The following is a 16,064-nucleotide window of genomic DNA, read 5'->3' on the forward strand; positions in this document are numbered from 1 at the left end:
ACCAAATCCCTGCTCAGAGACAAGTGAGAAAGATGAAGAGGAGGAGAGTTTGAGGGTAAAGCAGTTGGTGGTGAAGGCTGAAGAGACTAAAGATAAAAAATCCATTAAAAATGCTGTAATTCCTTTATAAAAGATGGATTATTAAAATGGTGTTTGTATATATTAACATGTTTTTCAAAAATAATAAGCAGACCTTTTATTATTGTAATGATTTTTTTGTAACTCATCTAATCCCTCAAGCAGATTAATTTTTTTCTGCCAAGGAACTTTTACATCTCGAGAAAAGCTCCACTATGGATCCAAAACTCTGTGTGTATGTTTCTGTGCCCATTTAGTGTATGATGGGGTCCATTAACACTCATAAATAATACAGCTCCATGCAGTGTCTCTTTTCCTGAAGTTCACTCAGGAAAGAACATCTGCTAACACCACAGCATGAAACAAGATGTAAGTTATTACCTGGGGCAGAAATACAATGAACACATGAGCCACATACGAAAAGTTTGCTGCTGTAGTCCATGTCACCCCTGGAAAACAACTGGGCAGACTTATAGGTATATTAGGCATGTTGATCTATCAAGAAGTTACTCATTATATGATCTCAGATTTATAGGTTGTTGATTGTTCAGTTTACACTGAAAAAAAAAAAACAGTAGCAGCACACAGAGATAGGGTTCCTACCCTAGAATCAAACAGAGGCCAAATCAGTTGTGTTTTTGCCAACAGGCAGCAAGGAGACGACATACACTGCACCAAACAGGATGTTTATAAACAGACACTGAAAATGACATACAAAGGAGACGCCTTTGTTGAAATTCATCCTCACTCATCCTTCATTTTCAACAGGATATTTTGAGTCTTGCTGCCCTTTTTCTCTTACTTTTTGTGACTGACATCTCAACCTCTAATTGAGGATGTGCAGCTTGTGTTTACCGCACTAGACAACACAGCACAGAAATATACCTTGCTCCCTGTGTTCCCACCAAAAAACAAAAAGATAAGGGCCTCATAGATCTCCGTTAGGCCACGGACTGCAGCCAATGATCACTGTAAAACGGTAACTCGTGTGACACATAGTGGCCCATTTGTTACATTGACCTGTTTACCAACCCTCATTGAAAAAATAACCCATACGTTTCCATTTTCATTGTGTCAAATTCTGCCTTGAAACCATCACTGAGATACAGCAATAAGTTGTATTTTTTATAGCCTGATGTGACAGACTCACATGAGCAGATATAAACCCCAGAGGGAAAAACAAAACGACCGAACAAATAGAAAAGACACCTGGTATCAGATAGATGTTTTTTTTTTTTTTTTTTGGCCCTGTAAAATATTATCAAATCAGTGGAGACAATTGATGTGCAAACAGTGCAACAAGATATAAATAAATAAATAAATAAAATAAATAAATATGGCTGAATAAGTCAAAATAAAATTCAGGCACACCACAATACTATGGGGTTTTGTCAATACAAGTCAATACAAAACTGACACTCATAGTATCAGATTATTATCCAACAACTAAACCAATATGTGTCATTCATGTCAAGACAACTTATGGCCATGACACAATATGACCATGTTTGTGTCTTTTATTTCTGAAGATCTTATGTGACTAGAATGTGTACACCATAAAAGCCAGTGGACAATAATTTTACAATTGACTTCATAAACTTCTCTACATGGCTCACACCAGCTCCCTGGAGAGGGAATTTTCCAGAAGACTGGGAAAACAACCACAGGGTCCTGTTGTCCATCTGCACTGCGTATATCACACACTGTGTATATGTCATAAACACGTGTTAGGTACTCTGTCTCTAAGCTTGTCTCCTAACCAGAAAGTTATTACCTGATGCTGCCGCTCCCACCAAGGCCCCCGGTATGGCACCATTTTCCCTCCATCTATCCGCACATTCATTCCAGTTCTGTCTCTCTCTGTTTCTTTCTTGTCCCTTTCTCCTCCTCATGTTTGTCTTTCACACACACTCACACACATACACACAAACACATCTCATGTCCCACAACTGATAGTGATGGTTTTTGACAGCTCAGAACATGATGACATAGCCGGCAGCCTCCCAGTGTGCAGGGGAGGAAATCCCTATGAAATGAATATTACACACACTTCACTGGGGAACATAGGCATAAAACAGCCTGCCCTACTGACACGTAACATTTAACCCTCACACTGCTCCGTGCTGGGCGTGGACAGTGAAAGACATAAAAGAAAGGGAGAAAGAAAGATACAGTGCATGCAAGTGCGCGCATGTGTTTGTAAGCATGCGTGTGAATATAAATGAAGTCAGTAGTGCTCAGTGCGCTCATTTTCTTTTTATATACAAGCAGGATGGAGAATCCATGTACCCTGTCAGCTTGGGACAGTCTTGTATTTGCACATTAAAAGTGTGGGCTGCCAGGAGGAGAGCAGCAGAGGCAGCAAAGACAGAAAAACACTTCCTCTCTGCATGTAGGTATCAGAGAAAGGACAGATTGAAAATTAGAAAAAAAAAAAAAAAAAAAAAAAAGATTTGTATTTTCAGTGTGGAGCCATGATCGTTGCAATATTATTGTATTATTTTATTAAAACTGTCAAAGAATTGTTGATGTTAATGTCTTTGTTCATCAGACAAGCATATTTTGTCCTAAAGGCTGTAGTTTGCTCAATTTGCAAGTGGGATTGGCTATATTTGTGTGGGCACTGTATTGACTTGTTTTTGGTCTAATGTTCACAACTTCTCCTATTATATTAATCACGGCCATGTTTGTTTCACTCGTACATGTTTAGTTTATTGCCACTTTATTTGGATGTTTGAGCTTTACTGATGTATTTGCAGACTTTGACACTAAAAGTCTCTTTTCAGATGTTTCTGTTAAGTGGAGAAACATTTTCTGTGCAAACATTAAATTTGGGTTTGATATTAAATATACAGGGACTTAGTGAAGTCAACGCATGAAGTGCCAAAAAAAAAAAAAAGGAGCTTCTCAAGTACAGATACCCCAAAGCTGTTCTAAGGTTCTGAGAAAATTTACAGTTAGAAAGTACAGTTACTTTGCAACACTGCTAACAAGCAAACTGAAAGATTGATTATGCAGTTTACATTAGAATAATATACACATTGTAGTCAATCCTCTCTTTAATCTGAGAGTCACAGACTTGAATATAGTTTCTCTTCTTCACGGCCATTCAAGTTGACAAGCTGCCTGGAACATGCCACAGACCCAGCACAGCCCGAGGGATACTCCAGTCACACATGAGTGACTGGAGTATAACTAATTGGCAAAACAAGGGGGAATGTTTTACCAGTGGGACTGCTTTTGGGCAGTTACGGTTTTACTGCAAGAAAAAGTTAGGTGAGTTGCTGCAAATACTCGAGGTACCTATTGTGTGGATTTCACATAGTAGTCAGCATGTAAACGTGAATATCACCATTTCTTATTAAACTAAGTGTTTAACTGTGTATAAATGTAATAATAGCAGCAGTAAAACATAAAGGAAGCAAATATCAAGGTGCGTTCTCCTGCTAGCAAAACTGGAGCAAATTCTGTCCTGACAAATCCTGCCCAGAACATGGGAGAAAGCAAGACAAGGCAAATATTGTTTCTTGAGTTGAGTAACTGGGCAGACAGTTTTAGGCAAAAAAAAGAAGAAAAAAAAAAACTACCACTTCCACTTCACCGCTCTACAGCGCAAGCTGGTTAAAAGAGTGGGTGGTGACCACAGCAGAGGCAAAGAGGAGGAAAGTGGAAGAGAAGATGCGTAAGTGAAAAGGTAAGAGACTGGTGAGACAATAAGCTAACAGAAAAAAAGACATGCCTGATTAGGTGGAAGTAAGATTTAAGAAGGCCTGCTATAATCTTTTTTAAAGATGTGAGATGTAATGTCTCTTTAACAACAGAACTATCACAATTACTTCAAGAAGAAATTTAAACAAATGGCACAAATCATGATGCAAACATCCCCAGTTTTTAGGCTTTTAGAAAATATTACATTCACACACATTGATTTATATTCGCCTTCCACTTCCATTTCCTACTGCACCCACACATCACATTTGTTTTGTCTGCGCCTCTGGCAGCTTTTAAGTATGTTGCCTAAAAAAAAAAAACAAAATGCCTGCCTATGTGAATTCAGCAGTAAACACAACCGATATGTACAACAGCACAGATTCGTTTCTGTTAATCATCAAAACACAGAAGGCAACAGCTGTGTGCTGGCAGGAAAATCTTCACTGACAAAATACAAATGTTAAGTTGCCCACTATAATCTGTGTAGTCTGTTAAATTCTTGCTCCAAGTTTCCGAATCATATAGTTGTTTCATTTGTTTTTAAGACTATGTTACTGTTTGTGTTTGTCTCATTACCTCAGAGTAGCTCTGGCTCGTCCGCGATTCACAGTGGAGGTCATAGTTAAGAATGTGGCGGTACCATAACAGCTGCAACAGCAGAATCAACAGGAATAATAAGAGTGGGATGTTGGCATAACGACTAAAGAATGAGACACGTCAATAATAGATGTTACACATAAAAGGTCCACAAATTGATATATTAATTGTATTTCGGTGTTTTGGTTTCCCTGCAAACCAACGAGAGCATATTAGGAAAACCTACACATAATGCAGGCACCACAACTTCTCCAGAGTAGCACAGTCCTAAAAGAGCTGTGCCACCACCTAGTGACCACTTTAAGCTGATGCACTGCCTCAAAATCTCAAAAGATGGAATGACCCAAGGCAGCACTCCTCTGTGTCATTTAACTAATGCCACCACTTCAAATCTAACATGAAGAAATCCAGCCCAGTCAAACCTTTATTTTACTAGCTCCTAATTCTCTGTTAGAAAAAGGGAGAAGAAAGAAGATACACAAAATATTAAGTTTAAAAAGTTCCTATGAAGCCTTTTATTTGGTATACAGATATTCATAGATTTATACAGTATATATAGATATATGTATATATGCAACACATGTGCCACTGCAAAGTCACAGACAAACTTATTGTGTCTAGGAAAGAAGGAGAAAGAAAAATACTGTGCTTTCAAAGTAGTGCTGTGAAACACTTGTAATGTATGATGACCAAAACTGGAATGATGAGGTAACTGCCAGGCAGGAAAACAATCACCTATATTGGCTGAATGATAATAATAATAATATTAAAATTTCAAATAAAGATAACAACAATAATAATAATCAACTAAAACAAACTGATTAAATAGGCAACAAAGCAGTATAGTGGCAGCATGGACCCTTAGTGTCAAACTAGAGAAAGGTATTAAAGTCTATAACATACTTAAACACAGTATGCATACAGACAGACAGTGCATACATGTACAAACAGGAAGTAAAGTCAGTCAGTTGTGAGAGCAAAGAATCTCTCAGATGTTGTTACTTTTGTCTGATACACAACAAAAACTCAGGCATGCTCCAGGACATTTAAAAATCTCTCACACACGCGCACGCACACACACAGACGCGCGCGCACACAGACACACACACACAGACGCGCGCACACACACAGAGTGAAAACACACACACAGTCGGGTACCACAGCCCTGCATTACAGAACTGACCAAACAACACTTGCACAGTTGTTGTGCATGCACATGTACACACACACGCACACAGCTGTGGGATAGTGGGTCAGGTACATTGTCATTCATTCATTCACTGGAATTATCTGAACAAGAAACACCAAAGGAGGGGAGAATGGCAGACAGTGAATAAGTGAGGAGGAGAGAAGATAGAAGGGGCCAACAGATGAGCAGGAAGTGCTGTGAAAAACATGTAAGGAAAAGGTCTTTGTGTGTGTGTGTGTGTGTGTGTGTGTACATGCACACAGATGTGTATCAATACACTGGGAACAGGCAGTGCTGAACAAGTCTGAAACACAATAAGGAGTGTCTGGCTCCCTCATGTGGTCACTCTGAGTCTCTCTGGACCTCTGAGGCATCAGCCCGACAAATGGGGCATGTCCGATTGGCCTGGGGACAGAGACAAGAAACAACAAATTAGGATTTACAGCCTTGTCATGTTTTACTCATTCCTTAAATCACATAAAATCCCCAATCCATCAAATGTACATTTCAAAAATAAATAAATGTTTCACTGTATTCCACCATGATTGATTTATAATCCTTCAAACCTGATTCACACAGAGGCTTTAGGCAGCCTTATGCATCAAAATCAGACTGTGTTAGGATGAACACACAGCATGGTGTTCAAGCACCTCTTAGCATTTTTAGTTAGAAATCATGTGTACAGCTTTGCCTGATATTCCTGTCCTGGGGATCAGTTTGGTTTACAGATTTTTTTTTTTTTTAGACAGAACTCTTGTGCTCTGAATGTGTGAACATTTGGACAGGTTTTATGATCGTTTCTGTTATCTAAAATATTTCTTATTAGGTGAGATTCATAGAAAACAGGAGTTTTGTCACTTCTTTAATGCGCACTGAGTGTATCTGTGTTTTTAAATTAAAAAAAGGCTTCCTGTAGGTAACAATCACCTACCAAAAACCAGACCTCAGCTTGAACCTGTGATAAGCCCCAGCCCCAGATGAACTCCTTGGCTGTGTGGATGTATGACATGAACACAACAAGCCAATTAGCTGGATCGATGGGTGAAAGTATTTACCCTCAACCACTTGTCGACACACTTCCCATGGAACTCATGGCTGCAGGGCAGGACTCGCAGCAGCTGGCGGGACTCAAAATCACTCATACACACCACACACCTGTAACAGACATGATCATGCAATCAGCAACACAGAAACATGCTGTTTAACAAAGGGCATCAACAGATTTAAGATGGCCTGTTACTGAAGTCCAGAACCTGATTAAAAAAAAAAAAAAAAAAAAACTTGTTCAAGAGACCATGTCTGCTGTTTACTGAGAGATATTTATAAAGTAAAGATGTTTAAGCTCTACTCAGAGTACTGAAACGCTCTCGTCTTTTAGTATTCCATTTGTGAGTGAACCTCAAGTGCTTTGCAAAAGGTGTACAGGTTTTAGCTTCTGTAGCTTGTACAATCAGTGTGTCAGTGCTAAATTTGTACTGGATACACATTGCCTCTTTTAGTAAAAGAGTAAATCCAGCTTTTGTGACCCTAAGGAGCTAATGGAAACTTTCATTCACCGTATCAGCCGGTCATGACCTGGTGGTTGTGAAATGATGGCACTCACAGTGTTTGCTCAGACTGATGGTTATTTGGATTGAACCGATAGGAAGGAAGCTGTTCGATGTCACCCTTAGTCAGTCCTCGGAGCTTGGCCTCTCCCAGACGCTCGGCGAGGTTCAGCAGGGCCTGTGGAAGAAAACATCAGCAACAGCACAAGTTAGAGCCTGGGCCCCGCAATTATACAGACAAAAGAGTAAAACATATAAAAGACAAACCTCATAATTTTCCACTTCTCCATCATCTACATCCAGCTCTAGACTGATTGCAGGCCCTGTTGGCTGGACTGGCAGCATTGAACTACAGAAGGAGAGATTTAAAGATTTTCTCTCAACCTTGTGTGCGTCTGTGTGGACATGAAATTGCCTGGGAAATATTCTTCTAAATGATTTTATTTTTAAAATTACATATAGCCATGTCTTCTTAACTCATGTATCTTCTTAAGTTAATGTACTGAGCTACTTACAGGAAGTAAGGCAGGAGGCTGGGGTGGTAAGGCGAAGGTGGCAGTGGCTGTTGCGAGCGGTACCGTCGCCCCGGGAGACGCCGAGGAATAAAATTTGGATAGGACTAGTAGGGAATTGACACCACATACACATAAAATTAATTACACAATCTATATTATTAATATGGTCTGAACTCAGAAGACTGAAAATTTTAATTTGTAGACTTATTGACATTGCTCACCACTCCGAAGAATTCCTGTGGCAGGGGTTCGTGGGAAAGGAAGTGAAGTTGTGTGGAGTGTGGGGTGAGGGCTGGGTGAGTGGCAGGGGAATAGTGGAGTCCCGCACCCAAAGAGAGGTGCTCTCCCAGCAGCTCCACGTCATTCTCTATCCTTTGTAATGGCTGGGAAAGCAAAGGAGAAACATGTAAGTGTTTCCCCTATCATTATGAACAATTAACCTAAGCAAACACTGCATATTGAAGTTGTTCAACCACTAATGACAGTGGTTTAAAGAAGAATACGTCGATGAGCTTTGGGTGGAGGATGGAGTATCAACAGTTAAAATTCTGTAAATGACTGAATACTCAGGTGATCTTATAGATGTTAAATATTCCACTCCAAATAAACATGTTTAACAGCCATTTGCAATAAATAATTTTACATTTTTATACTTTGAGCACTGCTTGATAAAATACTAATTTGTCACTGAGTTTAAAGTATCAAAACAATGCCATTCTTTGTGACATTGCTTTGTTTTATACATCACTGTTGGGCAACTGCTTCAATACCATGTACACAAAGCAAGCAGCTAGCAATTAAAATGTGTAGCATTAGTTAAGTATAATAAATGCCACTCTTTATAATAACTGCAACAGCAACACAACACATGCACCTGTACTCACCGATCGGGCCTGCTGTGTAGGATAGGGTCCAAACTGTCCAGGCTGGGGAAGGTGTGGTGGGTGATGGGAAAGATGTGCAGGGGGATGAGTCAGATGGGGAGGGGGGAGCAGGAAGGCTGGGTCACTGGACAGCAGTGATGGGAAGGGGTAGGGCATGGGTAAGTGCTGCACAGAACAAGTCTGAAGGACCTGGCAAAGAGAAAGAAGCTAGTAAGAGATGCTTCAAACTGTATTTCGGAATCATCAAAGGAGGAAAACCTGACATGTATAAATCTGAAACTGCACCATGTGGCAACAGCTGGAATTAATATCTTACAGGAGGAGGGACGCTGCACACGGGATAGTGCTGTCCACTGAAGACGACTGAGCATGCTGGGATCTGTTGAGGGGCAGAGCGAGGTGGCAGTCCAGGAGGCGCCCCCGGAGGAGACACGGGATACGATACTGAAGCTGAACCCTGAATATGAAGAACAAAAGGGGCAGAAAAACTGGGATTTAAAGATGAGCAGGTGTAATAGAAAATTGAACACATCTTTAAGCATCATGTCAACACCTTGTGCATCAACCGAAGATGTGTCCCTGGTGTTGAGAAGCCTTCCAAAAATAAAGGCAAAGAACCCGCATTAAAAATTTATTCTGTGACCAAATTTACAGTTTATTTACTAAATTACCTTGTCCCCCATCAGATCCATTTAACTGTGTAATGTCTTTCACACTATTTCTAAAGATGTCTTTTCTGTTGTAATATAGAATAAACAACTGGTTAAATACCAGATATGACACTTCAAAATAAAATATGCTGAGACACACACACCACAATTTCTCAAGGTCTAAAGTTTCTCTTCTGTCCAACTTTCTTCCTCCCCAGCCAGTTTTAAAACTTTCACTAAATCACCCCCCAAGAAAAAAAAAAAAGACAGACATGCTAATAGACAAACACTTATTAAACAACCGAATCTTTCACCAACATGATGCTGACTGTGCTTTGATAAATTACAGAAAGTGTATTTGCTTTCAAGATCAAACAGACCGCAGTAACACACTAAATAAATAAATCACATTAGTCATACTCTCTGAAGTCAACATCTTCAGCTGCAAATAAGTTAATATACTCACAAGTAGCTGGGCTCAATTCTCACTTTGTTTTGTTTTTAGAAGATGTGTCTAAACGTGTTGTTTTTTGTCTGCCACATTCTTGTGCAGCATGAGGAGGAGACAAGAACAGAACTAACCCTAAGCTTCAAGAATCACACTACAAGTTATAAAGTTGTGTTTTCTCATTTTCAAGACTACTGGTATAATTAAAGTCCTTTCTCAACTCTATGTATAGATTCTTTTTTCTTTTTTTTTTTTCTAAACCAACACACCTAAACAACAACACCACATCTTCTCCTAAACTCACCTGCTCGTGGAGGTCCAGCACGACACTGCTCTGTTGCTGAGATGGGTGGGGGTGGGGGTGCGGGTGTGGGTGCTGTTGGTGGGCTGCAGGGTGTAGCAGCCTGGGAGACAGGTTAGGTGATTGGTGGAGGGGCCTTGGTGATGGGTTTGGAGGATGGTAACCTGGGCGCTCTTCAGGCCCGGGCCCTGGCCCAGGCCCTCGGGGAGGTTGCTGGCTATAGGGTGGGAAGCCCTGAGGAGGAGCTGGGTGGCGGTAGTTCTCATCCTGGTGGCCTGGTGATGGGCCATGGTGGGAGTGGAGGTGGTGGGGGTGATGATGGTGTGCATTTGGGTGGTGGTGATGATGGCTGTTGTTGGTATTGTAGTGGTGGTGGTGGTGGTGACGGGTGAGACGGTCTCTTCTGCCACGCTGGCGTCTCATCGGAGGGCTGAGGTGGAAGGAAAAGCAAAGAAAAGACAAGAATTCCCTCACATCATCATAAAAATAGACTCATTTTTTAGCTTTCAAATGTCACACAAATGGTTACGTGTATTTGTATCACACACACACACACACACCTGCGGCGGTTGCGAACAGGTGTGTGGCATCTCTCCGGCATGTAGTGGGGGTGTGGTCTGCGATTGGGAGGCAGCTCCCATGGACGAATAGGAGAGGAAGGAGTAGATGGAGGGGCGGAGCTCAGATCCAGCATGGACTGCTGTGAAAGACGCTGTCTTTTTGGACTTGGGCTGTCTTCCATCTGTAGGGAAAGGTTAAGGCAAAATCAGGTGGATGGTTGGTCAAGAAGAAAAACAGAAGATAGGAAAAAGGGAAAACTGACAAACAAATCCTATTCAAATCAACAGAAGCAACAAACACTTACTTTGTCCCGATCCTCACTGCACACATTATCTGGGTGAAAATGTAGCACTCCTCCTGCAGGTCACAGAAGGAGGAAAGAAAAAAAAAAAAAAATTAGATAAGATGGGACTGAGAAAAACATCAACATCACAAGACACATACATGTACGCTTCCTAAGCCAATAGAAATAAAACACACTGCTGGTTGCCTTTAATTTTATTTCCCATTCAAAGACCACACTTGAAGCTAAAAACACTTATCTTGATGCAGCCTGGCTGATTTTCTTGAACAGTTTACAGACATAACACCAAAAAAAAAAAAAAAAAAAAAAAAAAAAAAACATCAACAGAGATAACACAAATGTGCATCTGACATCTTGCTATACAGAGTTATGGTCCCCTGTTCCCACTGAGGGTCAGTCTTCCAAACAGGCTTTTAAATTTCCTGCTTTAAACTGGCAGACAAAAAGAAGCCATCTCTGGAAGATGTCACACTGTACTGTTCTCTGGCTCTCACAGACAAATCATCCCATCTGATCTACCATGAAAAGCCAGCACACACACTCACTGAAACAGACACATTCACAATTAAATATGTTCAACACACCCAAGCAACAATTCAATGATTAATCACTTAAGTAAAAAGCTGAACATTAGTTGGTTTCATATTCTTAAAGACTATAATATTGCTGTTTGTTTTATATCACTGTATCCTGAGTATCTGTTGGTTTTGGGCTATTACGATATTATTAGACTACTATTTTTTATTATTATTAACAATTTTCACTATATTCTAACATTGAATACACTAAAGAAGTCAATCACTTAAAAGAATTATCAACATATTAACCAATAATCAAGATAATCAAAGTCCCATAAACTGTAAAACCATACAACAGCTTGTATGGAAACCAACTATACTCAAAGTTTATGTCTGTGTATTTCCACAAATTTTCTATGCTGAAGTGTCCCTGAGCAATGCAGTGAACCAGCATTACCTCTGCAACAACAGCTCAGTATAGTGTTTCTTTCTCTATTTTTTTTTTCTTTGAGGTGGTAGAACAAACAACAAAAATCTCTCCCCAAAGATCAAAATTTCACTACAAAAACGAATATAAATGAGATTATGTCAAAAAAAAAAAAAAATCAAGCAAAAAGAAAAATCACATTACTGAATAAAGCACTAATGCAATAGACATAATCTCAGGAAAACACAGTGCTCCCCCAACTGTTTATCTGCCAGTCCACATGTGCAATCTGGATGCAGCATGTGCACACAGACATCTCAGCAGCTTAAGAAGGATGTCCTTGAACTCAACTGACAAGAGTTTCCTCTAAGCAGTCCCCCAAAACCTTTAATCACCAAAAAGAGGGAGGAAAAAAAAAACTCATCTCTTTCTGTTTCTCCCTCTATGCCTCCATCATCTAAACAGCCCTTTCTGCCTCCACAGAAACAACACATCTGAAAGCACCCCCACCCCTTTCTTGTCTTTGTGACGCCACTCCAGACCCATGTGAAGTCTGCCGATAGTGACAGCTCAAAGACGCCCTGCTAGTGGCTGCGGAGAACAGAGGGAGAGTCGGTTGACTGACTAGCCAACAATAGGGCTACATCTTACATCTTTTTTCATCTACAATCCCTTTCTCTTTAGACCTCATAGGGTCCTGGGCCTCTGCCACCATGTGTTTTGTACAGAACTAGGTCTGTTAATGCTGATTCACCCCAGGAGCCATAGGAGAGGGGATGGTGAGCCAGCCTAGATGGGTTCTGCTGGTGAGCACACATGACCTTGTTTCCTCTAAGCATTGCTGCTGGGGAAGACTGACACCATTTGTTTCACAAAAGACAATCCAGTGAGGTGGAGCAAAAAACTGAGTATTAGCTGTCATCAAACAACAATTCGCTCTTGTTCTTTAACTGAGAGATGCATACTTGAACCATTATTTTAAAAAAGAGACAAAATTAAAGCCAAAAATAGAACAACAATTTATTTAACCTAGATATCTATGGGGTTCAGATGCAATAACAGCATTAATGGAGATTTGTACATAACGGTTGCCGTTAACTTGCAGTGCTGACAGGTTGTGAGATGCAACATGAGGTGATAACAAGCCTGAACCCCAGTAAGTAAAAGAGTAGGAAAAGAACTAAGATAAATAAACAGAGGTAAGACAAGGACACTTTTTTTTTTTTTTTTTACACCAAAAAAATCAATCCTGACATTTTCTTCATAAAGTGATACCAAGAGGTGTAACAGTGACATGTAAAAAAAAAAAAAAACAAAACAAAAAGAAAAAAAACAAAGAAAGTGAGAAATCAGTAACACACTTAAGAGGACATTATATAAACACACTCAACGCAGACCTCAACCATTAAGGAAGAGGCATGTGCAGCTGCTAAGGGGAAGATAAACTGTTTAAGTCATCCACACGAACCCCTCTGTAGTCTCACAATTTGAGTAGCATGTGTTTGCGTGTGTCCTCCCTGCGTGGGTTATTTTGGATGTTTGGCAACAGTACCGCTATTACAAAAGAGGCCCATTAAAAGCCTGCTTACATTCACTGACTGCATGTTTTGTTTTGCCTTTGAGGGAATCCAATCTGGTATTACGGAAGGTTTCTCCTGTCACTTAACAGTCAGCAATGGAAATGGAAATCAAAGGTTTGGGAAGTTCTTCATTGTCTACTGAATTTGGGATGGGTGAGGGACTGCTGCGCTACTCCATGAAAAACCAACTGGATCACTGTTTGATTAATACTGGGCAACACAATTGAAGAAACCAACAATGTATCAACTCAACTCTGTTGTTCGTATTTCATTTTCTTTGTGTTTAGACTGCTTTGAAGTTCCAATCAATCTTTATCATATTCTACGCTGAACCACTATACAAGAAATCCATTTGACTATATAAGGATAATACTGAAGCCTTGCACTGGCTAAAATTTAACTTCAAAAAGTTAATTTTCAAGTTAATTAGTAGGGGTGACTAAAGTACAAGAAAGATTGTCCTGTGCCAGAGCTCAGATTAATGTGAAACAAAAATATCACTGTAAATAATCTTTGGTGTTAACTATATCAAAGTTTCATTTGAAGGCATCCTGCTTTTTTATTACACTTCTATATTGCACAGGTCTTGTAAAGAGTGACAAAGAATATGCAGGAAGACTAAACCAACAGACAAATGTTTATGCCTCAGATCTGCACAGGAGTAACATAATATGACCAGCAGGCCTTCAGCACCACTATGCCTGGACTATCCAAAGGAAAATTCTGCAGTGCTAAATTCCTGCTGAGGGCCAAGATAATTTGCACAGTGAGTACAAAGGCAGGCAGGGACATAAAAGAGTTCAGGAACCTGGTTTGCCCCATTTACCCGAGTAAATACTATTCAAAGCTCTGAAATGTTGCCTCCACTCCATCACCTGACACGACATATAGCTGGCCTTTCAAGCAACAGCTGGAAGTGAAAGGACCAAGCCTTTTATGTCTCAAAGCCTGGAAAACTGCTAGTGGTCTGCCAGCAGCCCTAAGGGTTTGTAGGGTTTGTAACGTGTGTACGTGTGTGTGTAAGTATAAGTGTAATGATGCATCTTGCCGGGCTGCAGGCCCTGTTTACTGAAGTGTCCTTACCCGCCCCGGGGTGTCTGTGAGCTCCGTGCGAAGAGTGGCGCTGCGCCCCAGCGGGCAGGTAGCTCCCCTGGGTGTGCTGCTGCTGGCTCTCCGGGTAGCTGCGACCACCGTGATGCGGCGCCCAGCCGGGGTTGCTCTGCTGCGGGTAGCTCACCCCTCCTCCGCTGGTGTTCATCAAGCTCCCGTTACCGACCGAGTTACCGTTGCCGTTGCTTCCAACGCTACCGTTCATACCGAAATGATAGAAACCAGACCGAGACCGCGATCGAGTCCTCGGGGGGTCCATGGCTGGTGAGGAGGAGGAAGAGGAGGGCGGCGATGAATGGACGTGAGATGGACGTCCAGGAGCTTCCTCTTCTGACCGATTTTCCGCGTCTTTCTATCCACCCGGTTACCTCAGATGACGACTGGTTACCGAGAGTGTTTTCTGAGGCATTTACAGCAGTTTCAGTGAAATGAAACAGCCCTGGTATGTCGCACAAACCAGATCCGCATCGAGTCCATCCACTCTCCCCTGAACACACAACTTACCGGTCAACGATTATTTATTTCACCACTTATGCACACACACATATAATCATTTTAAATTACAGCAGTATTATCAGCAAAACTATAATCCCAATTTATTTTCTCTAAGTTAGTTATTGGTGCTTACCAGAACAGCAGCTGAGCTCTATTGTCTTTCACAGTGACAAACTGAGGCTGTCCCACAGTGAAATAAGTATTTTAGAGGCATTAGTCGCAGCTAATTGGGTCCAACACGAGTGAGCCCTTTGCGGACGTTGTGTATTTAACAAACAAGTGCAGCTGAAGTTAATATCGCCTGCTCTCTGCCACCAAAAGCTAGCTAACTAACACTTAGACCCCACAACACCATCAAAATGGCTAGCTGCCGAGCGTTAGCCAGCTAAAGGAAACCAGCTGGGAGCTGGCTGTGAAACAAAGTTATTAGCATAGGGTCGTGCACAAACTACAACCAAACTGCATCGGGTAGCCAGCTGTAAGTAGTGAAGTTACACCCCTTTGCGTTGAATAACTATACCTGCTAGTCATTAGCATAATTTCGATTTTCCAGCTAGCCCAGGGCTAACAGGAAGCGGGGTCTGAGGGGGAAAACAAGTCCAACAGTGCCGACATTACAAGCTAGCTAACGTCCTACCGTATCGATGTGAAGCTAAGTCTTCAAACGGCGCTATTCGAGGACTACCTTAGCCCGCATGAGAGAACAGGTAGCTACCTTGTCCGTCAAGGAAAGGGGGACAATATTAGTCCAATTTAAATCCCCTCTCGTATTCGCTATCGAGTGTTTTCTCTGGTCAGTGGGGAGCGTAGTGAGATCAATCAATGGGAGTTTCACATCTCTGCCGAGTCACCCCCAATCGATCACAGAGAGAGATGCCGCTCGTTAGAAGACAAACCCGTAAGTAAATCTAAAAAAACAAAAAGCGAGGACACGTTAAATTTAGTAAAACACACGACCACGGACCTAGTGAAGCAACATTTGTAAGATTACCAGCAGCGAAGCTCGATTTAGGTAGCAGTTTGTTATCGGAGTTGACTATTTCTGTCTGGCAAGCCTCGGGCAGCTGCTCAGCTCATTAATAATTCAGTAGCTTCAAACAGGAATACTATGAGACAACGCTTTGAACGCCACTGGCTGCATAAAGCTTC

At 41.2% G+C, this 16,064-nt stretch overlaps 1 protein-coding gene across 4 annotated transcripts; it reads right to left on the reverse strand.

Moving 5' to 3' along the window:
* Positions 1-4,872: 4,872 nt before the first annotated feature.
* LOC113144641 (E3 ubiquitin-protein ligase RNF38-like) lies at positions 4,873-15,738 on the reverse strand. 4 transcript variants are annotated; one of them, XM_026330841.1, is made up of 13 exons: positions 15,553-15,738; positions 14,394-14,907; positions 10,786-10,838; positions 10,481-10,662; positions 9,924-10,350; positions 8,838-8,978; positions 8,522-8,710; positions 7,859-8,020; positions 7,638-7,741; positions 7,390-7,471; positions 7,179-7,300; positions 6,631-6,730; positions 4,873-5,980 (listed from the first exon to the last, which is right to left on the reverse strand). In XM_026330841.1, exons 2-13 carry the CDS (start codon positions 14,677-14,679, stop codon positions 5,918-5,920), a joined length of 1,911 nt encoding a protein of 636 aa, XP_026186626.1. In that variant the 5' UTR covers positions 14,680-14,907; positions 15,553-15,738; the 3' UTR covers positions 4,873-5,917. The 4 variants fall into 4 exon arrangements, with proteins under 4 accessions (XP_026186626.1, XP_026186625.1, XP_026186627.1 ...); XM_026330840.1 differs by having other exon boundaries at positions 15,049-15,738; XM_026330842.1 differs by lacking the exon at positions 14,394-14,907.
* Positions 15,739-16,064: the final 326 nt, after the last annotated feature.

The sequence above is a fragment of the Mastacembelus armatus genome, chromosome 10 (genome assembly GCF_900324485.2).
Source record: "Mastacembelus armatus chromosome 10, fMasArm1.2, whole genome shotgun sequence".
NCBI classification, from domain to species: Eukaryota; Metazoa; Chordata; class Actinopteri; order Synbranchiformes; family Mastacembelidae; genus Mastacembelus; species Mastacembelus armatus.